This window comes from Thunnus maccoyii, chromosome 4, assembly GCF_910596095.1.
Source record: "Thunnus maccoyii chromosome 4, fThuMac1.1, whole genome shotgun sequence".
Taxonomy (NCBI): Eukaryota; Metazoa; Chordata; class Actinopteri; order Scombriformes; family Scombridae; genus Thunnus; species Thunnus maccoyii.
Genome location: NC_056536.1, coordinates 19,758,170 through 19,767,964, shown reverse-complemented (window position 1 = coordinate 19,767,964; position 9,795 = coordinate 19,758,170). Strand labels below are relative to the sequence as shown.

Genomic DNA, 9,795 nt, shown 5'->3' with positions numbered 1-9,795 from the left:
GATATCTTCTCTTTCTCCCTCATTAAAAGTTTCACTACTGGACACAAGGTGTCTCCTACTTCACTGTAAAGTCCATTCTCAGTATTTGTTCGCTGGATGTTTTCAAGCTTCCACGTCACACTTGTGTAAATTGAGTATTGGACCAGGATTGGCCTTCAAACTAGTTGTGATGTCACAGATTATGCTCGTACGCCCACCCCTTAAAATTGGTTTTTCAGTGAGCTCAGAGAAACTTTCCACTTTCAGATCATCTTAAAAAATATGAATCTACTAATAGTACATTAAATTGTTAAAGATCCCCTTCAGACATGTAAGATGTATGAAAAAAAAAACAGTCTGCTTGGAATAAAAACAAAAAAAGTCAGATTATCTCATTAAAATCCTTAAAATTACAACTCATTGTCCCTCACTGAAAAATCCAGAATCTATGTAAATATTTTCATTTCTAAAGTTGAACTGCTGGACACAAGATGTCTCCTACTTCACTGTAAAGTCCACTCTCAGTGTTTGAGCACTGGAGGCTTCAAGTTTCCACATCTAACTTGTGTAGGGGGTTTGCCCGAGATTGGATCAGCCAAGACAGACGATTTACGAAACTCTCACAAGATTTGTAGGTGTTGTGTTTCTTCACTGTGCACGTGACCCTAACAGTAATCTTAACCTCAACCATAAGTCTAACTGCACTCACAAGAGTTCATCCCTCCGGCTAATCCCTTGTTTAAGTTGCATATTGGACCATGTAGACCCGACCCTTAAACTCAGATTTTCAATGAGCACAGAGAAACTTTCCTCTTGCAGCAGATTAATGTGAAAACAGCCTTCTAGTGTCAGACTCTGCACAGTGAAGCTCGAAACATCCAACTGAATAAGAAAAACACATTATTGAGTGGAGGAGGACTTTCAAATTAACTCTCACTAGCTCAATTAGCTACAAAATTCAAAAGCTGCTTATACAGTAATGTACTCTTGATAGAGGGATTCTGCAATCTAATGAGTGCTTTTAATTTTTATACTTAAAGTACATTTTGCTGCTAATTCTTTTGTATTTCTTCAGTAAATTTTCATATTCTGCTCTTAAACCTGCAATGGGATACTTTCATAGTGTGGTATTGCTACTTAAAAGTAAGAGATCTCATTAGTTTTCCACCACTTGTCATAACATTGATTCTACACCTCATGATTTTGATTTACCATCAGTATTTTGTCATTTCTATCATTTGATCTATTTTTGTTTTTTCCTAGTGGAAATGGTTTAGCAAAAATCAAACTAGGGTATAGGTTGGTGAGGTGAAGAGCCTGCACAGAGCCCAAAGGATACTAAAAGACAATACCCACCCCAACCACAGCGTGTTCACCCTGCTGCCATCTGGCAGGAGATACAGAAGTATCCGCTGTTGTACCACCAGACTACAGAGCAGCTTCTTTCCTCAGGCTGAGACTCCTCAATTCATCCTCTGCACCCCAATATAAAAGTAGTTTTATTTTTATGACTTATTATTTATTAATACATTTATATAATTTCTGTTTTTGTGAGTGGCATTAAGGGACTACAAACTACATTTCGCTGTACAATCTTGTGTTGTAAAATGATAATAAATGAATCTTGAATTTCAGTAGAAGGAAACTCTGTGTCTTTAAAACACTGGCATACAGTCCAACGTGAGTGCACTTGTTAAACGGGAGCACTAAAGCAGTTCAATTAAAAAAGGAAAAAAAAAACATGTACCATCTCTTTGAAAATGGAGGCCAAATAAAGCCCATGTTTAATGATTCCTAAAAGATTTGATCAGAAAATACAATCCTTTCAAACACCAGCTGCGTATCTAATATAACAGTATCATTACAATAACTTTGCAAGAACTGTTTTTAAAAGTTCTTCACTATAAAATACTGAGAAATATGTTACATCAAACAAGATATAACATAAGTACAAATAAATCTGTGTAATACAAGGTGGATTTGACAAAAGGGACATTGTACAGAATTTACAGACAAGTTTAAATTAATTTCAGAACAACAGGTAAGACTTTGATCTGGAAGCTACATGTGAGAAAAAAAATTAAATTATTTCTACACTAATAACTAATGTCATTCATAAATGACATCTAGATATACAGACAGCAAGTCATGGCAGTGCACAGACCAGGTTTAGCTTAAATCTGTGAACATTTGCATCTGAAAACGGCATGCATGTTTCCTCGCTCTTTGCTTTTGAGAAAATTCATTTGGATGGACAGATAACTTTGATGGTTTTTAGTTCCTGACTGAAGTAACAGCGCATCGATACTAGTGGCAGATACTGGCATTGGGATTGGATATCGGCTGATATGTGTTTCTTACCACCAGCATTTGTTTTGATGTTAAAATTAGCAGGATGTGAGATTTCAGCCGTAGTTAGTTTGTTAGTTTTCCACATTTGTTGAACACCGGAGGGTTTAAAAGAAATAACAATTGACAGATTTAATTCAAAAATGCTGTTTATATCCAGTAGGCAAAAAGAAAAGCACCTGATGACTCCACTGCTAAGACACATAATGTAGCTGCTAACCTTTAACGTGTAACCATTTAACTGTAACTGATAACTTGCTTTACTGCTATGTCATTTTTTTAACCAATTATTTTGTCAGGCTCAGATTAAACTTTTTTTTATGGAAAAAATATACATTTTGGAGTGAAACTGCAGATTTAACAGTGAAGCCACACAATTATATTAAAGTTTTATGCATCTGATTGGAGTGTTTTGTCCTGAAATTAAAGCTAACACATCACACTCATGGACTGAACTCTAATGACTATATGACAAGATGTTGTTTTTATTGCCCAGTTCCTGTAACTGAAGTGACCAGCTCATGAGCAGTGAATACACACACAGGTTGTTAATCTTTTTAGTCTAAAATCTGTGTTCATGTCACTCTTCTAAAACAGAAGAAAGGCCTTGTAGTAAGCCGACCAATAGAAATCATCCTTATTCTGTTTTATATCAAGGGACTGTTCCAGCATTTATAGAACTTCAACCGATCTCATCTAAACTGTTTGCTCTCTGTATTCTTTAGTGTTTTGTCAGCGATGATGATAAATGACATAAGGAAGGAAATATAACATATGGGAAATGTAATGGAGGGCACCTAAAAAAGGAACCCTGACATAAGGGGGATGTATTTGAACATGTTCATCACGGTGGTCTTGCAGGAACTTGTTATTCGATCTAGGATTTCCATGACGCACTGCACACTGAAGAGTCATACTGTATGTAGGAGCATCAACACTCCCTCGAGCCGTGGAGTTCCTGTGTCTTGACAATTTACTTCAAACAGAAATGTTCGTATTTACTGTCCTACGGATTCCTCTCAGTCAAAATGTAGAGCTGTGTAAAAGATTATCCACACCACCTGGAAAAGACAGAGAATGACTGATTAGACATTAAGGAGTAAATGCACACAGAACACATTGTAATAAGAGATGCGATCGGATCAGCCACAACACATTTGGAGATAGTTAAGCTCTCATTGTGACCACATTCATAAGAAAAAAATCGTTACAGTAAGTTGAAAGATCACTAAGCTCTGCCTCTTCCTGCCAGCTAAGGCAAGCCCTGCAAAAAAAAGCTACAAGTAGGAGTAGCTAGAAGTTTTCCCTTACAAAAAAAAGTGGATGACATCTGTTCATGGCAGCAGTTTCTTTGACCTGGGACATGCCATAAGTCTATATAAGTCTGCCAGCTCTGTCTAGCTAATTTGCATATTGAGATCAAATCACAATGCAAGCAAAGCTGAGAAAAAAAGAAGCATTTAAATAACAGGTGTAAATGCAAAGACCCATTGACTGGATGTCATTATCCACATAATGTATCCAGATACAGATCACATGTTGATACCAGGAGTAAATGGGACCTTATGGTTTAAATCACTTTTTTTTTTTAAATTTAAAAATGGCTGAATTAGTAATTTCATAGCAATAAACACAAACTGACTAATGATAAACTAAAATAAAAACACTTACTGGCACCAAACTAAGAAACCTCAAACACAAGAATCTCATCTTAAAATGACAATATACTCCTATTTACTTAGTAGTTAGTTGCCAGTGCCAGTGTAAATAATCTCCCACCCAAACCAGTGGTGCTCAAATGGCTTCTCAACTGAATCTGTTATGCAACATGAACCGTATTCTTTTTTGTCTCCACTCAACAGAAATAAACAGGCCATTTGCAAACTATTTCTAAAGAAAGTCTCACTGAATTTATCACGTTTTTTCAGAAAGTCAATGCTTCCATAAATATACTGAGTATATTCCCACCAGAAACAGAGCAAAAGATGTCATGAAGCCTTCTTTGGTGAGTTCCCACGTGCCACCATACTCTTCCTCATCGATCTGCTGAAAGCTGCTGAAGTATACATACAGGACGCCAGCGTTGATGATGCAGAATCTAACGAGGCAAACACAGGAAGATGTTAGATTTTAAGTGAATTCTTTAATACAATCAGATATGAGGAGCTGCAGAGGTTTAATGAAAGGTGTACAGTATACTCACATGGCTATTCCCAGAAATCCTTTCAACGGTGCAACACCCCATATCACACCGAGGATTACTGCAATAATTTGCCGGAGCCAGTAAATCACATCTAAGAACTCGTCCTGTAAAGATAATACAGATTGATTGATTCAAAGAAAATGAACTGTATAAACTGGAAATGGTGTGATGATAATACTGAAATGAGAACAACACCACACTTGAAAGCATTACATGTTTCATTTCATTTCATGTTGTTATTCTAAAGTTTCTTACAAAGGAAAATAATTTTAGGAATGTGTGTGATGGAAAAACACAAACACATCAGGGCTTGTTCAGCTCTAGTTCCTTCAACAGAAAAAAACAACAACAAAAAAAAAAACAGATAAGCTGTTCATAATAGGAGGAACACATGATCTAATGTTTTGACTAAAGAGTGAGATGTGTTGCCAGTTTTGTTTCAAGCTCTGTTTCTCTTTCCAATAGTGTTTCCTGCAGCTCAGCCCTCTGCTTCAAGGTGAGGACTTCATTTAGGTTAAGTGTTGCAGAGATGACTGGCTGGGGTTTGGATTAATGTTGAATGTGACTATTTCACACAATTAATCAATTGGCCAATCAACACATAATTAATTGTCAAAAAATGTCAATTGAAACAAATGTTGGAAGTAATTTTTCAAGGAGAAATGTCAAACAGTCAAATCTATAATATATTATAGGTAGGACACATGCACACCACACTTTTCATACATGCACTCATATGTTTTATATCCCTCTGGTTGTTTATACTTATTACTATTGCTTTTACTATTTTAATTTTTATTTTCCTTATTGCATTGTCAAGGAGCTGAAACTTAAGATTTTTACTCTCTTATATTTGTGTAATGAGATATAACAATAAAGAACTGGACTAGACTTTACTTGATTCTCTGGCTCCAGACTTTTAAATGTGAGGATTTGCTGCTTTTCTCTTTTGCACAACTACTATCAATATCTTTGAACTGTTGGTTGGACAAAACAAGCGATTTAAAAGATGTCACCTTTGTCTCTAGGACACTAATGGGCATTTTCCACTTTTTAAAAAAATATGTTACCAACTAAACGAGTTTAATATAATATACAGTTTAATATACTATGATTATCTTTGTGTATAACTTAAGTTGCAGCCTCGGACGTTTCAAATGCAAAAGAAATTGAAGATTAAACACTATTGTGTGGGTTTTAAAAGTCATTTCTTGACTTATTTCCTTTACTTTCGTGTGGCAGACAGTCAAAAACTCTAGCACTATTTAACTGTCGTCAGTATTTCAAACAACCGAGAAAATTAACGCTATTCCTTTCTTCATTTCTAGATTTGACAGTTTGTTAGTCCAACAGAGCCAGATTAATCCTTAGCAAGGCAGCTCGCTTCTCATAACCGTCTTTATTAACACCTGCCCACAAATTAGCTGCACGGAGAACTTCAGGGCAATTATAGTGGCTGCAATAATGTATCAGGCTAAAATTTCAAAGGGCAACTGACTGACCTTCTCCTCCCAAACAGCATTACTGTTGAACGCTTTGCTCCATGTGGATTGTTTTACACCCCCATTCAGCAGATGACTTTCTTCTTTCCGCTTTGAACTGCTCGTCATTCTTTGCTGTTTCTTTCTGCTACAGACGTCGAAAAAGTAAAAATCCAAATCTGTTGACAGCTCGAGTTAGATTAAAGTATCTAGCGCTGACTAGGGGAAGAAAATACTGTGAGATATTTGAAGGTAGGTGAAATGTACGCTCCGCTGATCTGACAGATTTCAGTCGCTAACGTTAAAAGGGCATCTGAGCATGCGCAACACTGTTTGACCCCGGCCCCTAGCAGCCAATCAGAGAGTGCGACGTTTCTGCGCCGCAACTGCCAGAAACTCTATGAAATGTACAGCGACACCCAGTGGTCGAGTCTGTAAACGCCTTCAATTCAACCACAATCAACAACAGTGTTGACAAAACAGGTTGTACTGAGTTTACAAGAGGCTTCATAATTCAGAATGTGACGAAAAATAACATCAAATGTTTTTCACATTACGATATAATATGTATTAATGATTATTGTATTTTTTGTGCTTTGATTCTGTCTTTAAATGTGTGTGTGTGTGTGTGTGTGTGTGTGTGTGTGTGTGTGTGTGTGTGTGTGTGTGTGTGTGAGTGTGTGTGTGTGTGTGAGTGTAAGTGTAAGTGTGAGTGTGTGTGTGTGTGTGTGTGTGTGTGTGTGTGTGTGTGTGTGTGAGTGTGTGTGTGCGTTTGTATGTGCGTTTGTATGTATGTATACATTTTTCAAAATATATATAAATTTATATATTTTTTTTTTTTTGCTTTTATATTTTGTTATTATACTTTATATGCCTTTTTATATATATTTATTTACTGTTTAATGGATAATGGATGTAATGGAGTCTCCCAGACAAAGTATTTCACACAGTTGTATTTTTATAACCAGGGTGAACATCTTGAATCTTGAATACTTTATCATGAAAATGTTTTTATTGTGAGCCACATAAAAGAAAATTCCATCATCTTATATATATTTATTTTAGTCTAAAATACAAAATGTGTGATACATTTCAGTTACTACTGTATATCTGAACAGGGCTGTATATAATGTACATTACCACCTACTATATGTATATAAAGTAACACTTGTATTTTTTTTTTTTTTTTTTTTTACCATTTAATATTTATCTCAGCATTCTGTGCGATCTTCAATTCTTTGTACAATTTGTATCCTGTTCACAGAAACGGTTTCACATGTATACAGTCATTCCTTGTGTGTGTTTCAGAAGATTGTTGTGTTGTCTGTGAGTACATTGAGAGCCACTAAACCAGAGTCAAACTCCTTGTATGTTTGAACATACTTGGCCAATAGAGATGAATCTGATTCTGATTGTAATAGCAAGAAATAGTCGAAGTGTACACACACACACACACACACACACACACACACACACACACACAACACTTTGTCTTTAGTCTCTCTGCTGTTTTGTTTTGGTTTTGCTGTGTGTTTTGTTTTCTGCATTTATTCAATTTTATCTGTCTATCTTTTGTCATGTATATTATATATGTATAGACTTTATTCTACAGGTATTCTGTTTTTGTTTCTGTTTTTTTAACGTAATTTTGTATATTAAGTATTATTTCGGCCCATCAGTGTGGATGGTGGGAGGGTTATTGGTGGTGGAAAGGATGGGAGGGGGTGAGAGAAACAGTCTGCAGTTGTGGTTACAGCACGATAAACTACAGTCTTACGGTATATGATGTACTTAAGTGACTTGTTATGCATCCACCTGTGGATATAATCATGTAAAAACTCAATAAAGAAATAATCACCAAAAAAAGAGTATTCACATTTTATTTATTTATTTATTTATTTTTATCTCCCACAATGTTTTTTAATTTATTTTTTATTGTATTGGTGCAATATTTGAATAGTCATACATCTCCACAAAATATTTATTTCCACAAACATCACATTATATTGGAGCACAATATACTTAATTTGTGTAACTAAGAAAACAGATTTTTGTCATGTTTTCTGAAAAATAACTAAAAACAATTAATTAGCTGGCAATATTGTTGCAGATCAATTTTCTTTCAATTGACTAATCAATCATTTCAGCTCTACATTATTATTATTTTTATCACAGATATCTCAAAAGGATGACAACAAGCAACAGGTGTCTAGCTACAACCCAAAACAATTACAGTGAGTTTTGATTTTAATGGGACTATGATCGTCAGCTACAGGTAACAACATTAGAAAGTCAGTTAAAACCCCAAAATAATTTTAAAAAAAGAAAAACGAAAGGAAGAAAAAAGTGAGAAAGGTAAATAAATAATAAACAAATCCTGAGCATGAAAAAAAATGACATAATATGATGTTGAACTGGTTTTCTCTCAGCCTGACATACTCTGACACAGTTTACTGCACCCATGTCAGGTTTTTGATCATTGCTACAGTGTTTGCTTCACATGTTCAAGTATTTCATCAGACATCATAAATCTGAACATGTCCTTCATGTTTCGTGGAGTAAAAAGAGAAGTTGTTCCCAACCTGGGAGTCAAGACCCATCACTCTTGTCCTGCTGCATAAATTTAGATCCATTTTTCTGACTTTTCTTTAATATTTGTACATTTGGGGGGGGGGGGGGGGGGGGGGGGGGGGGGTAGTGGAAAGTTTCACATCTTCAGGCCTCTAACAGTTATTCAAATGAAACAAGCTGAGAGTTTAGAGGAGAAAATCACTCTTTTGTCAAACTACTCACAGCTCATGTACTGTATGTCTGACAGGTAGAGAACCCAACCTGTGAGGAGGGGTCACACAAACTGGTCACCAGACAAAAAGGATGGGAATCACTATGTTAGAGCCTACAAATATGCACAAAATCTTACTGCAGTTAGAGAATGTTTATATTAGGGCTGCAACTAACAATTTTTTCCATTATCAATTAATCTGTCAACTATTTCCTCCATTACAATTAATCATTTTGTTTCTAAAAAGGTCTGAAAATGGTGAAAAATATTGATCACTGTTTCCCAAGGTGACATCCTCAGATGTTTTCTTTTGTCCTGAACAACAGTCCACAACCCAAAGATATTTAATTTACTGTCACTGAAGACTAAATAAACCATAAAATATTCACATTTGTGAAGCTGGAATCAGAGAATTGGGACTTTTTTTTTCTTAAAAAATTACTCAAAATGATTAATCGATTATCAAAATAGCTTTCGATCGACTAATCATTGCAGCTGTATTTGATATTCTGACATGCAGTTTTCCTGATATAGTAGCAGACACAATAATTGGGTTTGTCTTTGTATTTTGTTTTTTATAGAATAATCAGATCAAGCTGCAGATTTGATGTTTTATTCAAACAAATGATGAATGAACAAATATATGAAATAATCACGTTAAACAATATGAATTTTATTACTGTCCTTTTTTACTCTAACATCTAGTGTTTTGACAGTAATTGAGATCTTTCCTTCTGTCCTGATCTCCGCTGTCCAGCAGAGGGCGTCCTTATCGATGATGAGCTTCACTCCACTTAAAGTCTTATGAGCTTCTTCTAATCAACACTGTCATTTGAGCCAATCATCATTATTTAACCTAAACTTAATTGATGTACAACTTAAGTAGTGGAAATTGGATGATTTGGCCAGTAATCGACTGGAATATTTATGTGGATCACTTTCACATACAGCCTTGGTCCTAAAAGCTGGATAAAAATTAATGATTGACAGAATTATTGATT

At 35.4% G+C, this 9,795-nt stretch overlaps 1 protein-coding gene across 1 annotated transcript; it reads right to left on the bottom strand.

The window, feature by feature from the left end:
* Positions 1–1,730: 1,730 nt before the first annotated feature.
* On the bottom strand, positions 1,731–6,352 carry rab5if (RAB5 interacting factor). The gene is made up of 4 exons (XM_042409089.1): positions 6,034–6,352; positions 4,532–4,635; positions 4,297–4,426; positions 1,731–3,389 (listed from the first exon to the last, which is right to left on the bottom strand). The coding sequence occupies exons 1-4, from the start codon at positions 6,139–6,141 to the stop codon at positions 3,348–3,350; spliced, it is 384 nt and encodes a 127-aa protein (XP_042265023.1). The 5' UTR covers positions 6,142–6,352; the 3' UTR covers positions 1,731–3,347.
* Positions 6,353–9,795: the final 3,443 nt, after the last annotated feature.